The sequence below is a fragment of the Eriocheir sinensis genome, chromosome 6, assembly GCF_024679095.1.
Source record: "Eriocheir sinensis breed Jianghai 21 chromosome 6, ASM2467909v1, whole genome shotgun sequence".
Lineage (NCBI taxonomy): Eukaryota > Metazoa > Arthropoda > Malacostraca > Decapoda > Varunidae > Eriocheir > Eriocheir sinensis.
In genome coordinates this window covers 3,064,700-3,082,199 of record NC_066514.1, presented here as the reverse complement: position 1 = coordinate 3,082,199, position 17,500 = coordinate 3,064,700, and the positions used below count along the sequence as shown (strand labels likewise).

Genomic DNA, 17,500 nt, shown 5'->3' with positions numbered 1-17,500 from the left:
ACACAACCCCCGCTAACCACTGCACCACAAAGCCCCCCCCCCCCACCCCCACTCCCCCCCTCACAGGGAACTTTCCAAACCCCAGAGAGGGGCCAGCGCTGTACCCCCGCGGCCCCCCGGCGTGAGGGACATAAAGTGTATTGCCTTTCATTTGCTTCACTAAAAGGGTTGCGAGGGAAAGCACTAAAATATTCCATTGAAATAATTTTAATAATTTCATATGCAAATGCATCAGAGGTGAAAGCATTGATCACGCTGCTGTATTTCCTGCAAAACAAAGGCACTGTGACCCTGGCGGCCTCACTCCTGCTCGTCGTCTGTGTGAATGCACTGTGAAGGAGAGTGACATCAGACAAAGACAAAGGAGTCAGCTCAAGGGCACAGAAAAAAAACAGTAATAAAAAAAGCCCGCTAATCGCTGCTCCCATAAAAGAACCAGAAGAGGTGGCCAAAAGCAAGGTCAAATTCGGGAGGAGAGATGACCTGATACCGCCTGCCAGTGACGTGTGACCATTCTAGCGATTTGACTAAAGGGTCTATCACACTGGGCAAATTTTCCGTGGATCTTCAGTCAAACCGCGATTTCCGCTGGCGTGGTTCTCATATTTCCATGGTTTTCTGGCGTGTCCGCGATCTTCCAAAGCTACGGTAGATTTCACTGAAGGACGACGGTATTACTCACCATCATCATCAGCAGCAATAACAAGAAATAAATGAGATCCACGCTAGCGGAAATCGTGGTTTGACTGAAAGTTGGAAAGTTTCGTTTAGTCGGCGCAACATCTGTGGTCATATGCCGGAGAGAGACAGAAGGGGAAGGCATTATAGGAGAAGGGAACAGACCCCAGGAGACAGGACACAACCCCCGATTAATACCTGGTACCCATTCACTGCTGGGTGGACAGGGGCGTAGGGTATCAGAAAAGCCGCCCAAATTTTTCCACTCCGCCCGGGAATCGAACCCGGGCTCTCTCGATCGTGAGCCGAGTGTGCTAATCATTGCACCACGAAGCCCCCCAAGGTTTGACTGAAGATCCACGGAAAATTCGCCCAGTGTAATAGCCCCTTAAGTGAATCCATCGACTGTGTCAGCTTGGTCTGTTGGCAAAAACATATCTCAAACAAATACTGGAGCTTGGTGACCCCAAACATTCCTGCGTGCGAGATTAAGTTGTTGTGTTTGCCAGGGCCGAGCCTCGCCACACACACGCCAGCCGATCACAGACAAAAAACAGACCGTGTTCATGCAGCCTGTCTGTGTCTGCGATCACACTGACAACGTATAAACACAATCTCCTCTGAAATTCCGTTAACCCGTCCGCTGCGATTGGCACGAATTTTTCCTTCCCTGGTAGCCTGGTAACATACACACCCAGGTCTTTCCCTGCCTCTGTGCTGGATAGTGGAGTGTTTCCCATGTGGTATTGGTGTGCTGGATATCCCTTCACTGGTAGCCTGGTAACATACACTCCCAGGTCTTTCTCTGCCTCTGTGGTGGATAGTGGAGTGTTTCCCATGTGGTATTGGTGTGCTGGATATCCCTTCACTGGTAGCCTGGTAACATACACTCCCAGGTCTTTCTCTGCCTCTGTGGTGGATAGTGGAGTGTTTCCCATGTGGTATTGGTATGCTGGATATCCCTTCACTGGTAGCCTGGTAACATACACTCCCAGGTCTTTCTCTGCCTCTGTGGTGGATAGTGGAGTGTTTCCCATGTGGTATTGGTGTGCTGGATATCCCTTCACTGGTAGCCTGGTAACATACACACCCAGGTCTTTCTCTGCCTCTGTGGTGGATAGTGGAGTGTTTCCCATGTGGTATTGGTGTGCTGGATATCCCTTCACTGGTAGCCTGGTAACATTCACTCCCAGGTCTTTCTCTGCCTCTGTGGTGGATAGTGGAGTTTCCCATGTGGTATTGGTGTGCTGGATATCCCTTCACTGGTAGCCTGGTAACATACACTCCCAGGTCTTTCTCTGCCTCTGTGGTGGATAGTGGAGTGTTTCCCATGTGGTATTGGTGTGCTGGATATCCCCTCCCAAGGCACAGGACTTTACATTTTTCTTCATTGAATTGTAGCAGCCACTTTTTGTTCCCTTCCTGTAGCTTGGTGAGGTCTTCTGGTAGGAAATCCGCAGTCAAGGAGTTAAATATCTCATTGACCTTTACTCTGCCCAGTTAGGGGTGAAGTGAACGCCGCTGAAGGTATTTGAGACTAGCAGAAAGCATCACTAAAAACGGCTTCCTGTTGCCTGCTATTTCATGTCTCCTCTCCTCCTCCTCCTCCCTCTAATCATCATCATTAACACCATCATCATCATCCTCTTCCTCCTCCTCTTCCTCCCTACGCAGTGAATGGGTACCAGGTATTAATCGGGGGTTGTGTCCCGTCTCCTGGGGTCTGTTCCCTTCTATAATTCCTTCCCCTTCTGTCTCTCTCCGGTATATGACCACAGATGTTGCGCCGACTAAAAACGAAAAACTTTAATCTTCCTCCTCCTCTTCCTCATCCTCCTTCTCTTCCTCTTCCTCTTCCTCTTCCAACATCCCCCCGCTGCCTCCGCCTCACCCGCGTGCAAAATTTAATCCACAACACTTTAATTTTCGCCTCTAGACCCAAACATTCCCCCGAAGAGCGCGCGCCAACAGCTGCTGCTTGCCCGTCGCGGCCCGGACACGTTTGTACATGTTTTAATGAGTGTGCCCTCGGCCGTGATGAGTTAGTGTTCCTGTGCCATGTCAGGGGGCGGGGGGGAGTGGGGGGGAGGGAGGGAGTTGTGTATGTGTGGTGGGGGCTAGTGTGCGTGAGGGGGGGAGGGGGGGAGAGCGTAGAGTCTAAGTGTGTGTGTCTTTGTGTGTGTGTGTGTGTGTGTGTGTGTGTGTGTGTGTGTGTGTGTGTGTGTGTGTGTGTGTGTTATTTAAGTTAAAGGGGAGAGAAGCGAGGGAAGGGAGGAAGAGGAGAGAGAGGGAAGAAGAGGAGGAGGAGGAAGGAGTGGGTGTATTTGAGCCTGAAATAGAACCTTCTTTATGTGGAGGGACTTTGATGGGTGGAGAGAGGTGGAGGGAGGGAGGAAGAGGAGGAGGAAAAAGTTGGAAAGTTTTGTTTAGTCGGCGCAACATGTGGTCATATGCCGGAGAGAGACAGAAGGGGAAGGAATTATAGGAGAAGGGAACAGACCCCAGGAGACGGGACACAACCCCCGATTAATACCTGGTACCCATTCACTGCTGGGCGGACAGGGGCGTAGGGTATCGGAAAAGCCGCCCAAATTTTTCCACTCCGCCCGGGAATCGAATCCGGGCTCTCTTGGTTGTGAGCCGAGTGTGCTAACCACTGCACCACGAAGCCCCCGAAACGGTACTGACGGCAAGGCAATGTTATGCTTATCCAGAAGAGCTGTGAGGCTGTAGCTTGACGCTTGGTTCAAATAATTCATATAATTCCTTTTGAAAAGACAGCGCCTCTCGCCTTGTTATTCCAAGCTAACGAAGCCACTGTAGGGAAGCCTTGTAGGTCCTGCCCTGTATCTTCCCGCCGCCCTGTTAACAAGCCCGGGCTCAGGTGGGTAACGTTAGGTTTCTGGTGGTACGAATTCATACTGATGCATTAACTAAGCCTATGATTCCACTGGGTCAGCTTTGTTTACGTCTACGCCTATAGCGACGGTAGGCTTCCTTGAGGGGCCTGGATGGTATTTGGCCCCAGCCCATCATGGCGCAGGCAAGTGTTTATAGTGGCGCCATCTTCTCTTGGCTCATGCTGCCCCCCGGAACTCCTTGATTCACTTGGACGGTTTCCTCTAGAGTCCGGGTTGATGGTTGGTCTTCAGGACAGCATGTGGGTAGTTTTAAGCCACTCGGCGGTGACTGAAAAATCCCAGGTGGTAGCGTGGGGATTCGAACCGGCGTTGTCCATGGCGTGATGAATGTGGGTCCCGCACGCTAACCACTCAGCCACCGCCTACCCATATAATAACATAATCCACATATCTACCACTTCAAGACCGATTTTACTCACCTTTGCAGCAGCTTGATAAAATGACGCCAGGAAGGGTTAGTGGTAACATTTTTTCTCTTGCACTGAGTTAGCTTCGAAAAAAAGTGTGACGCTTTGTTTCCCGGCTCGATTTTCCCGTGACACAAACACTCTGGGTCGCATAACTTTTCAGAGAGGCAATCAAAGGGGAGGAATTGTGTTTCCGTCTGTCGCGGCCCCAGGAAAGTTGGAAAGTTTCCTTTAGTCGGCGCAACATCTGTGGTCATATGCCGGAGAGAGACAGAAGGGGAAGGAATTATAGAAGGGAACAGACCCCAGGAGACGGGACACAACCCCCGATTAATACCCGGTACCCATTCACTGCTGGGTGGACAGGGGCGTAGGGTATCGGAAAAGGAAAGTTTGGAAAGTTTCGTTTAGTCGGCGCAACATCTGTGGTCATATGCCGGAGAGAGACAGAAGGGGAAGGAATTATAGAAGGGAACAGACCCCAGGAGACGGGACACAACCCCCGATTAATACCTGGTACCTATTCACTGCTGGGTGGACAGGGGCGTACGGTATTGGAAAAGCCGCCCAAATTTTTCCACTCCGCCCGGGGAATCGAACCCTTGCCCTCTCGGTTGTGAGCCTGCGCTAACCACTGCACCACGAAGCCCCCCGCGGCCCCAAGAACAGAGTGTGGAAAGTCCCCAAACTGTTCTCTTCATTAGGGCGGCAGGGAACCAAGGGGAGGTGCGAGATTAGAGTCTTTACCGGGGCAGGACGGAGCGCAGCAACACGGGAAACAGAGAGAGAGCGGCGAAGAACGTTGGAAAATCCTTTGTCTGGAGTGGACTAGTAATGAATAATGATGATGGAGGAAGGGGAGGAGGGGATGAGGGATGACCTGGCGGGGGAGAAGAATGACTTGCCGCGTGGAGGGAATAGTGAATTTACAGTTTACGCCAAACCAGAATAAGCGGCCTCGACTTTTCACTCCACAACAGAATAGACTCAGATTAGCTACAGAATTACCCTTTCTGTCAAATCAGCCTCGTTGAGTTGGATTAGTTAGGGTTAGATTAAGCTCGATTTGATAGGATTGAGCTGGGTTTGGTTGGCAGGGTAAAGGGGAGAGTAGGAGAGGCAGGGTAGAAGGGGGAAAAGTATAGGAGCAAGGGTACTAGGAACAGGGTACAAGGGACAGGGTACAAGGAGAACAGGGTAGAAGAGGGATATAATGAGAGGGGCAGAGTAGGAGAAACAGGGTAAAGGAGAAGGGTAAAGAGAATAGACAGTAGAAGGGTAAGACAGGGTACGAGGGGTCAGGGTAAAAGAGGAAAGGTGAGAGGGAGTGACTTGAGGTGCAGGGTAGAAGTGGCAGGGTATTGAGAGAAGGCACAGTGACAGGGAACACAGGGAACAGATACAGGCCAGACAGACTCACCCGCGTTTTGTGGTTGCGTGGGCTGAGGTCTCCCGCCACTGTTCCGAAGATGGTGGGCTGAAAGGAGCAACAGGAAGCGTAAGGCGGACAGCCAGGCATGGGCGAAGACAGGGACAGGCACGCATCACACTCAGCCACGCACAACACAGCCACAAACAGACACTAACAAGCACATACGTAACTAGTAACAAGCACATACGTAACTAGTAAGAGATAACACAAACATTAATGGGATTGATGTAACTTTCAACCCACGCATAACACAGCCACAAACAGTCATAACAAGCACTAACAACAAAGACTTACACAAACATTACTAGCATATACATAAGTAACAACCCACACATACAGCCACAAACAGAGATAACAAACACATACTTAACTAGTAGCAGACAACACAAACATTACTAGCATATTCATAACAAGCAACGCACACACAAGCAAGCAACATACACAGCCACAAACATTAACATAACTAACACAAACATTGCAACATACACACCCACAAACATTAACACAGCTGACAAACATTGCAACATACACACCCGCAAACATTAACACAGCTGACAAACATTGCAACATACACACCCGCAAACATTAACACAGCTGACAAACATTGCAACATACACACCAGCAAACATTAACACAGCTGACAAACATTGCAACATACACACCTGCAAACATTAGCTGACAAACATTGCAACATACACCCGCAAACATTAACACAGCTGACAAACATTGCAACATACACACCCGCAAACATTAACACAGCTGACAAACATTGCAACATACACACCCGCAAACATTAACACAGCTGACAAACATTGCAACATACACACCCGCAAACATTAACACAGCTGACAAACATTGCAACATACACCTGCAAACATTAACACAGCTGACAAACATTGCAACATACACACCCGCAAACATTAACACAGCTGACAAACATTGCAACATACACACCGCAAACATTAACACAGCTGACAAACATTGCAACATACACACCTGCAAACATTAACACAGCTGACAAACATTGCAACATACACACCTGCAAACATTAACACAGCTGACAAACATTGCAACATACACACCGCAAACATTAACACAGCTGACAAACATATTGCAACATACACACCCGCAAACATTAACACAGCTGACAAACATTGCAACATACACACCCGCAAACATTAACACAGCTGACAAACATTGCAACATACACACCCGCAAACATTAACACAGCTGACAAACATTGCAACATACACACCCGCAAACATTAACACAGCTGACAAACATTGCAACATACACACCTGCAAACATTAACACAGCTGACAAACATTGCAACATACACACCCGCAAACATTAACACAGCTGACAAACATTGCAACATACACACCCGCAAACATTAACACAGCTGACAAACATTGCAACATACACACCCGCAAACATTAACACAGCTGACAAACATTGCAACATACACACCCGCAAACATTAACACAGCTGACAAACATTGCAACATACACACCCGCAAACATTAACACAGCTGACAAACATTGCAACATACACACCCGCAAACATTAACACAGCTGACAAACATTGCAACATACACACCCGCAAACATTAACACAGCTGACAAACATTGCAACATACACACCCGCAAACATTAACACAGCTGACAAACATCGCAACATACACACCCACAAACATTAACATAACTAACACAAACATTGCAACATACACACCCACAAACATAAACATAACTAACACAAACATTGCAACATACACAGCCACAAACATTAACATAGCTGACACAAACATTGCAACATACACACCCGCAAACATTAACACAGCTGACACAAACATTGCAACATACACACCCACAAACATTAACATAACTAACAAACATTGCAACATACACACCCACAAACATAAACATAGCTGCCACAAACATTTAAACACGCAATACACGGCCACAAACGTACACATCAAGCGCACAAACAACTACCAACAAACATAACACAAACATTATTAACAAACATTCGACCACACAACACACATACACACAGCCACAAACATTAACATAACAACAAAGATTCACCCACAAACAAACAAACACTGCAAACACCAACATAATAATAATATATAAAAAAAACACAACTTATCACGTAATATCAACAATCAAGCAAAACAAACATTAAGAAACAAACACAACATATTACTGGAATGCTCGCTGATCCATACTTACTAAACACACACACACACACACACACACACACACACACACACACACATACACACACACACACACACACACACGAGGGTAATATATATATGCGTAAACACGAATTATAAATGGTGAAATTCCATACGCGAAGTGACGAAGCGATTGATCAGAAGGGAAAGGGATGAATTAGAAGCGTTATATTTTAAAGATAGGAAAACACACACACACACACACACACACACACACACACACACACACACACACACACACACACACATGCACCAGCGAGAACAAACACACCTCGATGATTACATGCCATCCAACAAACAAACAAACAAACAAACAAACACCAGCGAAGGCAAACAACAAACAAGACGCTGAAATTCCTCTCTCTCTTCCTCTTGCTGAAAAGGGTGGAATCTCTCTCTCTCTCTCTCTCTCTCTCTCTCTCTCTCTCTCTCTCTCTCTCTCTCTCTCTCTCTCTCTCTCTCTCTCTCTCTCTCTTTCACACAAATTCCCCTTTCAAACACACACACACACACACACACACACACACACACACACACACACACACACACACACACACACACGCATGAAAAAGTAAACACCATTGTCAGAAGTATTTTCCCCGAGCACAGGACTAAAAATGTGAGGTTGGAGTATTGTATCTCTCTGCACAAACAAACACAGACAGGTCAATCCCCGTTATGGAGAAATAAAGGAACAAAAAGAATATCGTGTTTGTAAGGGAGCTGTGTGTGTGTGTGTGTGTGTGTGTGTGTGTGTGTGTGTGTGTGGAGGGGAATCTGTATGAGAGAGAGAGAGTGAGAGAGAGAGAGAGAGAGAGAGAGAGAGAGAGAGAGAGAGAGAGAGAGAGAGAGAGAGAGAGAGAGAGAGAGAGAGAGAGAGAGAGAAAAGAACTAAACTGATTGATATTTCGTGTGTGTGTGTGTGTGTGTGTGTGTGTGTGTGTGTGTGTGTGTGTGTGTGTGTGTGTGTGTGTGTGTGTGTGTGTCTGGCTACCTGTAACTCCCTAATGACACTGATTATAGTACTGTAACGAGGTAGTTTTTTTTTTCACCTGTATTTCCCTCCGCCCGGGGCATGAACAGCGGGGGGCCATGTGCCGGCTGCCGCGTCCCGCCCCGCCCCGTCCCGTCCCGTCGCTCCATCACGCGAAGCCATAACCAAGCATTGCAAAATTACGATGACGTGGAAATGTTCGACACGCATTTACGTCCGTCATTTACTCGTTATTTAATGGGCAGCGAGCCGGGCCTGCTTTATAATGACGGTCTGAATCACGGCGCTATATTTCACTTTTTTCCCGGGGCGCCTAAAAAATATCGCTTCATTAATGTTAGACCGGCCCGATTCTTTTCACTTCATGGCTTTTACTCGGCCGGAATAGCGGTGTTAGGAGAAACGGGAAACAGATGTGCGCTTTGAAAGGCAATAAAAGGAACGTGGAGGAAAGATTGAGAGCTCGGGGGAGAAATAGAATGAATAATAGAAAGAACAGATAGTTACAATTACACCCACACAGCCAGCCACAATCACAGCCTCAGACACACAGCCGAAGCCACAGACACACAGCCACAGCCAGCCACAATCACAGCCTATGCCACACAGCCGAAGCCACAGACAGACACACAGACACAGTAACGGTTTTATGAGTGGATGTTTCTAGTCTAAACTTTTTAACACGGACATGAACGCACTTACGCACATACGAACACACAATGACACATCACGGGCTCACAACCGCGCGGCCTTTCTCTGACACCAACAACACAGGGGTGAGCGTGACGCGGCCGGCCAGACGGTGGGCAAATAATGGTCCCAAGAGTGTCACCACCACCACCACCACCACCTGATGCTTCAAGGCGCCACTGTACCGCCAAACACCACTGTCTCTTTCACAACAACCACATATCGCGTTGGTACCACCCGGGGATATTCTTGTTTCATCCTCATTCTCTATCATGATGCCAAGCCGCTGCCGAGGGTCATAATAACATGTACTGCACGTGGTCTGTTTGGTATGTTCACCCATCCACTGGCGTGTGAGCGGACCACTCCTTGCCTATCCTCATGAGCAAATTGAGCATTAATGTATCCAGTTCGTAACCATCGCTACAAATGAATCCTAATCTTTCATTCACTCCAAGTATTCTATTCCCATTATCGTAATTGATTCACGTAATCCATTTCAATACCCCGAAGTAAGAGGCTCTCGAGGCCTCTGTTCGGTGCAGCAATACCGTACAGCGTGTGTCAGGGTGAGGTATCCTGGAGGGACGGCATTCAGTGGGGGGACGCGGCCGCGGGGCTCCACGGGCCGCTGGGCGTGTGATGCTGGGTGCGGCGGGGCCAGGCTGGCTGAACACCGATACACGGAGTTTTTTGTTTTTTGTTTTTTTTACGTCTTGGCCTATTGCGCCGATAGGCTTCTTCCCGGTGGATCCTGGATTCCTGATGGTCGGCCCAAGGCTTCTTCCCGGTGGGGCCTGATGGTCGGCCCAGCCCGTTCTGGCGCAGGCGAGTGTTTATAGTGGCGCCATCTTGCATTGGCTCATGCTGCCCTCCCAGAGCTCATCTTTAATCCTAGAATCTAGAGTCCGGGTTGATGGGTGGTCTTCTGGACAGCATGTGGGTAGTTTTAAGCCACTCGGCGGCGGCTGAAAAATCCCAGCTTGGTGGCACCGGGCGGGGATTGAACTCGCGTCGTCCTGAACGCGGGGCCGTCACGCTATCCGTTCAGCCACCATTGGCCACACTACTCAACACTTCTACGCGGGGCAGTAATGGATGACTCTTACTTTGGATTCTTTTTAGGAGCAGCGAGTAGCGGGCTTTTTTTTATTAATGTTTACTTTTTTGTGCCCTTGAGCTGTCTCCTTTGCTGTAAAAAAAAAAAAAAAAAAAAAAAAAAAAATTAACTAATCCCAAGCTACCTTTCTTTTTTTACAGTAATGGAAACAGCTCAAGGGCATAAAAAAAAACAATAATGAAAAGGGTCCGAAAGAGAGGTCCGTGTCAGGTCGGTTAATTATATTCTCTTTTAACACGAGCAAGCGCTTAGATTTTTTTTTTTTTTTTTTTTTTTTTTTGCCTTTTCGCTGCTTCCTCTGCTGTGATAAAACTACCAAAAACAAAATATGACAATGAAAAACACCACTTGGGCGATGAAAATCAAGAGAATAAGTGTGTGTGTGTGTGTGTGTGTGTGTGTGTGTGTGTGTGTGTGTGTGTGTGTGTTTCCTAACCTAGCCAAACCTAACCTAACCTAGCCTGATCTAACATATCCTACCGTAACCCAGCCCTATCTAACCTAACCTGACCTAACATATCCTAACCTAGCATATCCTAACCTAACATATCCTAACCTAACCTATCCTAACCTAACCTAACCTAACCTAATCTATCCTATGCAATCCTAACCCATCCCTATCTAACCTAACTTACCCTAACCTAGCCTGATCTAACATATCCTGCCGTAACCCAACCCTATCTAACTTAACCTGACCTAACATATCCTAACATAACCTATCCTAACCTAACATATCCTAACCTAACTTATCCTAACCTAACTTATCCTAACCTAACCTATCCTATGCTATCCTAATCCAACCCTATCTAACCTAGCCTAACCAAACCAAACCTAACCTAACTTATCCTAACCTAACCTATCCTAACCTAACCTATCCTAACCTATCCTAACCTAACATATCCTAAGCTAACTTAACCTAACCTAACTTAACCTAACCAAACCTAATCTATCCTATGTTATCCTAATCCAACCTTATCTAACCTAACCTCACCAAACCCAACCCAGCCTACCCTAACCTCACCAAACCCAAGTCAACCCTACCTAACCTAACCTAACAAAGCCTCTTCTCCGGCCTCGTCAGTTTCCGGCGCGGCGCACGACGAAAAAATACAAACATTTGCCCAGCGACGTTTAAAATAATATAGGAACACGGAATGATGAGTTACTACCGACGGAGGGGACGGTAAATAAATAAAAGGCGCCCACAGAGAGAGTTACCGTTGACAAAGGGAATGAACAAACAAACAGAGAGAAGCGAAAAGAGTAGAATGTCGGAGCGCTGGCAGGTGACGGACGGACAAATGAAAGGAAGGAGGGGGTACAGCGCGACAGGGGAGGGAGGGGAAGGGAGGGCAGGGATTGGCAGGGGATGGGAAGGCAGGGCAGGAGAGGGCAGGGAAAAGGAGGGCACGGATTGGCAGGGGAAGGGAGGGGAAGGGAATGTAGGGGAAGGGAAAGGGAGGGGAAGGGAAGGCAGGGATTAGCAGGGGAAGGGAAGGTAGGGGAAGGGGAAGGGAAATCAGGGGAGGGGAGGGGAGGGGAAGGAAGGGACTGGCAGGGGAAGGGAATGTAGGGGAAGGGGAGGGCAGGGATTGGCAGGGGAAGGGAGGGCAGGGATTGGCAGGGAAGGGGGAGAAAGGGAGGGGATGAGAAGGGAGGGAATGGGAAGGGAAGGGATGCAGGGGAAGGGAGGGCAGGGATTGGCAGGGGAAGGGAGGGGAAGGGAGGGTAGGGATTGGCAGGGAAGGGGGAGAAAGGGAGGGGATGAGAAGGGAGGGAATGGGAAGGGAAGGGAGGGAAGGGATTGGCAGGGAAAGGGAAGGGAGAGGAAGGGAAGGGAGAGGAAGGGAAGGCAAGGAAAGGCAGGGAAGGAGGAGAGAGGGGAAGGGAAAGAAAGGGAGAGTAGGAAAGGGTAGGGGAAGGCAGTGAAGGGAGAGGAAAGGCAGGGAAGGGGGAGAAAGGGAGGGGATGGAAGGGTAGGGGAAGGCAGGGAAAGGGAAGTGAAGGGAAGGGAGAGGAAGGGAAAGGGAAGGGAGAGGAAGGGAAAGGCAAGTGAAGGGAAGGGAGAGAGGGAGGGGATGGAAGGGTAGGGGAAGGCAGGGAAAGGGAAGTGAAGGGAAGGGAGAGGAAGTGAAAGGGAAGGGAGAGAAAGGGAGGGGATGGAAGGGTAGGTGAAGGCAGGGAAAGGGAAGTGAAGGGAAGGGAGAGGAAGGGAATGGGAAGGGAGAGGAAGGGAAAGGCAAGTGAAGGGAAGGGAGAGAAAGGGAGGGGATGGAAGGGTAGGGGAAGGCAGGGAAAGGGAAGTGAAGGGAAGGGAGAGGAAGGGAAAGGGAAGGGAGAGGAAGGGAAAGGCAAGTGAAGGGAAGGGAGAGAAAGGGAGGGGATGGAAGGGTAGGAGAAGGCAGGGAAAGGGAAGTGAAGGGAAGGGAGAGGAAGGGAAAGGGAAGGGAGAGGAAGGGAAAGGGAAGTGAAGGGAAGGGAGAGAAAGGGAGGGGATGGAAGGGTAGGGGATGGAAGGGTAGGGGAAGGCAAGGAAAGGGAAGGAAAGGGAAGGGAGAGGAAAGGGAGGAAAGGAAAGGAAAAAAAAGGGAGAGAAAGAAAACAAGACGCCGAGTTACTCTCCTTTTCTCTCCCTTTCATTCTTTCCTCCCTTTCTCTCCCTCCTCCATTTTTCTCTCCACCTCATCCTTCCCTCCCTTCCTCCATTCCGGCTTATTCGTCTCTCTCTCTCTCTCTCTCTCTCTCTCTCTCTCTCTCTCTCTCTCTCTCTCTCTCTCTCTCTCTCTCTCTCTCTCTCTACTTTTTCGTGTTTTTTCCTTTTTTCTCTCTCTCTCTCTTTTTCTCCTTTTTTCCTTTTCTTTTTTTTCCTTTTTTTCTCTCTCTCTCTCTCTCTCTCTCTCTCTCTCTCTCTCTCTCTCTCTCTCTCTCTCTCTCTCTCTCTACTTTTTTGTCGTGTTTTCATTCTTTTTTTTTCTTTTTCTTCTCTCTCTCTCTCTCTCTCTCTCTCTCTCTCTCTCTCTCTTTTTACGTGTTTTCCTTTTCTTTCTTTATTTCTTTTCTATTCCTTTTTCTTTTTTTCTTTTTCTTCCATCTCTTCTCTTCTCTTCTCTTCTATCTCTCTCTCTCTCTCTCTCTCTCTCTCTCTCTCTCTCTCTCTTCCTTTACTTCGCTTTAAGACTTTCCTCTCGAGTCCATAATCCTCTTGCATTCTCCAAGTCTTCTTTCCTCTTTGTCTTGTAGCAATTCTTCTTATTCCTCCTCCTCCTCCTCTTTCTCCTCCTCCTCGTCTTCGTCCTTTCCTAATCTCCTTCATTCATATGCAAAATCTCTCCTCCTTTCAATATATGTTATAATCTGTAAGTCGTTTGTGATCCCTGTGTTACTGTGTGGCTGAGATGGACATTGAGCAGAGGTTTGGAGCGGTATGCAGACGCCCTTGTTATCATGTGTCTTATCAGGGTTATGTGAAAGAAGGCGAGAGTGCACATCCAGAGTGCACACACGGCCCCAACTTTAGTCACCCCTGAACTGGCGGGTAGTTTTGTTTGGCTCCAAGTGACGTCATCAGGCTGCTCCGCCCCAAAACCGCCTCCTGCGCATACCGGTCGCAGTTTTGAAGCAGTGACTTGACCTGGTATATATAGACTAAGGTTTTCTGCTCCAAGGGGACGCCCAGGTAAGTCATGGTAGGAACAAGTCGGTCGATCCTGCCTGGACTTGGGATGGATAGGATAGCTGCGTGGAGCTTGCTATAGGGAGGATCGTTGGGTGTATGGGAGGTCAGTGAGTGAAGCGACGCGCCCCCTGATGTTTGCTCCCCAATAGTTTCATTAAATATATATCTTCAATTTCCTCTTTGCTTCCTATCTCCTCTTCTGTTTCTATTTCTGCTTATTTTGCCTTCTGTTTCTCTATTTCCTTTTTCATATGTATTTTTTATTTTTTTATCCTTCATTTCTTTCAATCTTTCTTTCTTTTCTTTTTTCATCCCCTTCTTTCTTTCTTTCTTTCCTTCTTCTTCTTCTTCTTCTTCTTCTTCTTAATCTTGTCCATGTCAGTCAAACCCATAAAGCTATTCTCCGTTCTTTATATATATCTTTCCCTTCTCCTCCTCCTCCTCCTCCTCCTTCTCCTCCTCCTCCTCCTCCTCCTTCTCCTCCTCCTCCTCCTCCTCCCACTTTTTAGACTCGACACAACTTGCCAATCTCTCATTTCCAGGGTTCTGTTCTGTCTGTGTGTGTGTGTGTGTGTGTGTGTGTGTGTGTGTGTGTGTGTGTGTGTGTGTTGAATATTAGAGAAATTACAGACGCAGAATAAAGTTTTAGATTACCATACACACACAACCTATACCACCCCAACCACCACCATCACCACCATCATCACCATCATCACCACCACTATCTCCTACAGACTTGGATCTCCTTTTAACATCACCGAACCGCTTCATCACCACCATCACCACCATCACCACTATCACCAAACCCAACACCATTCTCGCGGCAAATTCACCACCAAGAAGGTTTGCTCACCACCACCATCACTACCAAAACCAACCACCTTCACAGTCACCACCACCACCACCATGCAACCAAAACCCCAACCACCACCACTACCATCACCCTTACACACAACCATTAACGAAAAAACATCACAACCACAACCACCACCACCACCTCCACCTCACTCCACACACTCACAAGCTCCACTCCACACGCTCGGATTATATATATTTTTTTTCTACGCTAGAGGAAGCAGGTTAAGGGCACACAAAAGATTATAAGCACTACTCACACTAAGAAAAATGTATGAATTAAGTAGGAAAAACAGTACTACAGCGCTCTCTCTCTCTCTCTCTCTCTCTCTCTCTCTCTCTCTCTCTCTCTCTCTCTCTCTCTCTAAAGATGTGTGGGAGGGGGGAAAGAGAGGGAAGGTTTGTATGGGATGAGAATGGGAGGGAATGGAGGAGGGGACAGGAGTGGGTAGGGAGGGAGAGGGGGGGAAGGGGGAGGTGTTTGGAAGGGGTGACAGGTGGAAGGGGTGAATGTGTTTGTGTGTTTGTGTGTGTTTGTTTAAATTATCAGCCTTGAGGTATTTTTTGTCCATTCAACTCAATTTAAATTCGTCTGCTATTTTCTAAAGGATCAAAACTCCCACGTATTTATTTTGCTTTACCATATAATCTACAAATAAAACACTCCTATAAAGTTAATCTGAAGTGTAGTTAATAAGCTCTATCTATCTATCAGTATGTATGTATCTATCTATCCGTCTATTTCTCTGTGGTGAGTCGGAGAGTAGTTGACAGGGGTTGAGAGGGTTGAAGGTGAGAATTTGGCAAGGTGTAGAGTGGACGGAAAGGGTTGGTACAGGGGAAGGTTGACACGGCAGGGGAAGGTTCAGAGTTATTGGCAGGGTGGCAGCGTGGCACAAGACCCCTGCCACACAGCCCCTAACGCCTGGACACACATCCCCTCACCATTTCCTTCCCCACACACCCCTACCTCCCCTTCATCTCCCCTCTTTCCCCTCCCCACACACCCCTACCTCCCCTCTTTCCCCTGAGACACAATCCAACCTCCCCACAATTACCCCTTCCCCTTTCTCCTCTTCCCTCACACCTCTATCTCCCCTCCATACCCCCCCCCTTCTCCCCTCCCACACACCACCTCCCCCCCCGAGCACACAGCAAAAGTGGGTATGAGGGAACAGAAGTTGAGGCCGCCAACTGTTGTGTGTCCCATCCGCCCACGGGCTATATAGGCGACACACACACACACACACACACACACACACACACACACACACGTTACAGCTTCCCCTCGCGGCTCAAAACGCATATATTCCACCCGACTTTCAAATTCCACCCAGGCTTGAAAATAAACACACAGACTCCAACCTTAAAAATTGCAAATCTTCTTACGGCCTATCGGGGTGGGAATTACAAGGGCATACCGGGTGTTGTTGTAGCGAGGGGGAGGAGGGAGGAGGGGGAAGGGAAGGGAGAATATGGGGAGGAAGGGGAAGGATGATGAGGGGTAGGGAAGGATAGGGAAGAGATAGGGAGGGAAGGCAAGGGAAGGATGGGAAGGGAAGAGAAGGGAAGAGAAGGGATAGGGAGGGAAGGCAAGGGAAGGATGGGAAGGGAAGAGAAGGGAAGGGAAGGGATAGGGAGGAAAGGCAAGGGAAGGATGGGAAGGGAAGAGAAGGGATGGGAAGGGGAAGGGAGGGGAGGTATAGGGAAGGGAAGGGAAGGGAAATAAGGGGAAAGGGAGGGAGGAGAGAAGAGGGATGGGGAAGGGAGGGGAGAGGGAGGGAAGGCAAAGGAAGGGAAAGGAAGGGGAAGGGAAGGAAGGAAAAGGAAGGGAAGGGAAGTAAGGGAAAAGGGAGGGAGAGGAGGAGAGAAGAGGGATGGGGAGGGGAGGGGAGGGGAGGGGATAGCAAGGGAGGGGATGACAGAGGAAAGGCAAGGGAAGGTAGGGGAGAGGCAAGGAGGGGAGGAGGGGGTGGGAGGGAAGATCTCACTTGCCCGATCATTTCCACAAAGGTTAAAAAGGACAGAGGGGTCGCAGCGAGAATTGGTGTGTGTGTGTGTGTGTGTGTGTGTGTGTGTGTGTGTGTGTGTGGGGTCTTCTCGGATGACAGGAACAAAATATGATGTTAGGTGTTGTATTCTGGGATCAATAAATGCTGTATCTATCTATCTATCTATCTAGCTGTCTGTCTGTCTATCTATCTATCTAGCTGTCTGTCTATCTATCTATCTCACTGCCCTTAAAGTGTGGCACGCGCTTTGTACAACAGGAACAAAATATACTGTCTGGTGTTGAATTCTATCTATCTATCTATCTAGCTGTCTGTCTATCTATCAACTGTGTAGCGGTTTGCCTTTTTTTACAACAAAGGAGACAGCTCAAGGGCACAAAAAAAGGAAACAATAAAAAAAAAGCCCGCTACTCGCTGCTCCTAAAAAGAATCCAAAGAGGTGGCCGAAAGAGAGGTCAATTTCGGGAGGAGAGG

General features: G+C 48.2%; 1 protein-coding gene and 2 long non-coding RNA genes across 52 annotated transcripts in view; 1 reads left to right on the top strand and 2 right to left on the bottom strand.

The window, feature by feature from the left end:
• Positions 1-121: 121 nt before the first annotated feature.
• Positions 122-2,043, top strand: LOC126988641 (uncharacterized). The gene is made up of 2 exons (XR_007742360.1): positions 122-1,574; positions 1,872-2,043. It is a non-coding gene; the product is annotated as an uncharacterized LOC126988641 (long non-coding RNA).
• Positions 2,044-5,028: 2,985 nt separating this feature from the next.
• The window catches only part of LOC126988490 (proline-rich protein 36-like), a 150,672-nt gene continuing 138,200 nt past the window's right edge, over positions 5,029-17,500 (bottom strand). For 45 of the 50 annotated variants that reach the window (XM_050846696.1, XM_050846702.1, XM_050846724.1 and 42 more), the window contains one exon: positions 5,057-5,483. In XM_050846696.1, the coding sequence (XP_050702653.1) occupies positions 5,163-5,483 (321 nt within the window). In that variant the 3' untranslated portion in view covers positions 5,057-5,162. Of the gene's footprint in view, positions 5,484-17,500 lie in introns of all 50 variants that reach the window. The other 5 variants (XM_050846694.1, XM_050846676.1, XM_050846654.1 and 2 more) reach the window with 1 other exon arrangement.
• Positions 6,144-7,097, bottom strand: LOC126988635 (uncharacterized). Its single transcript, XR_007742343.1, has 3 exons — positions 6,780-7,097; positions 6,563-6,736; positions 6,144-6,306 (listed from the first exon to the last, which is right to left on the bottom strand). It is a non-coding gene; the product is annotated as an uncharacterized LOC126988635 (long non-coding RNA).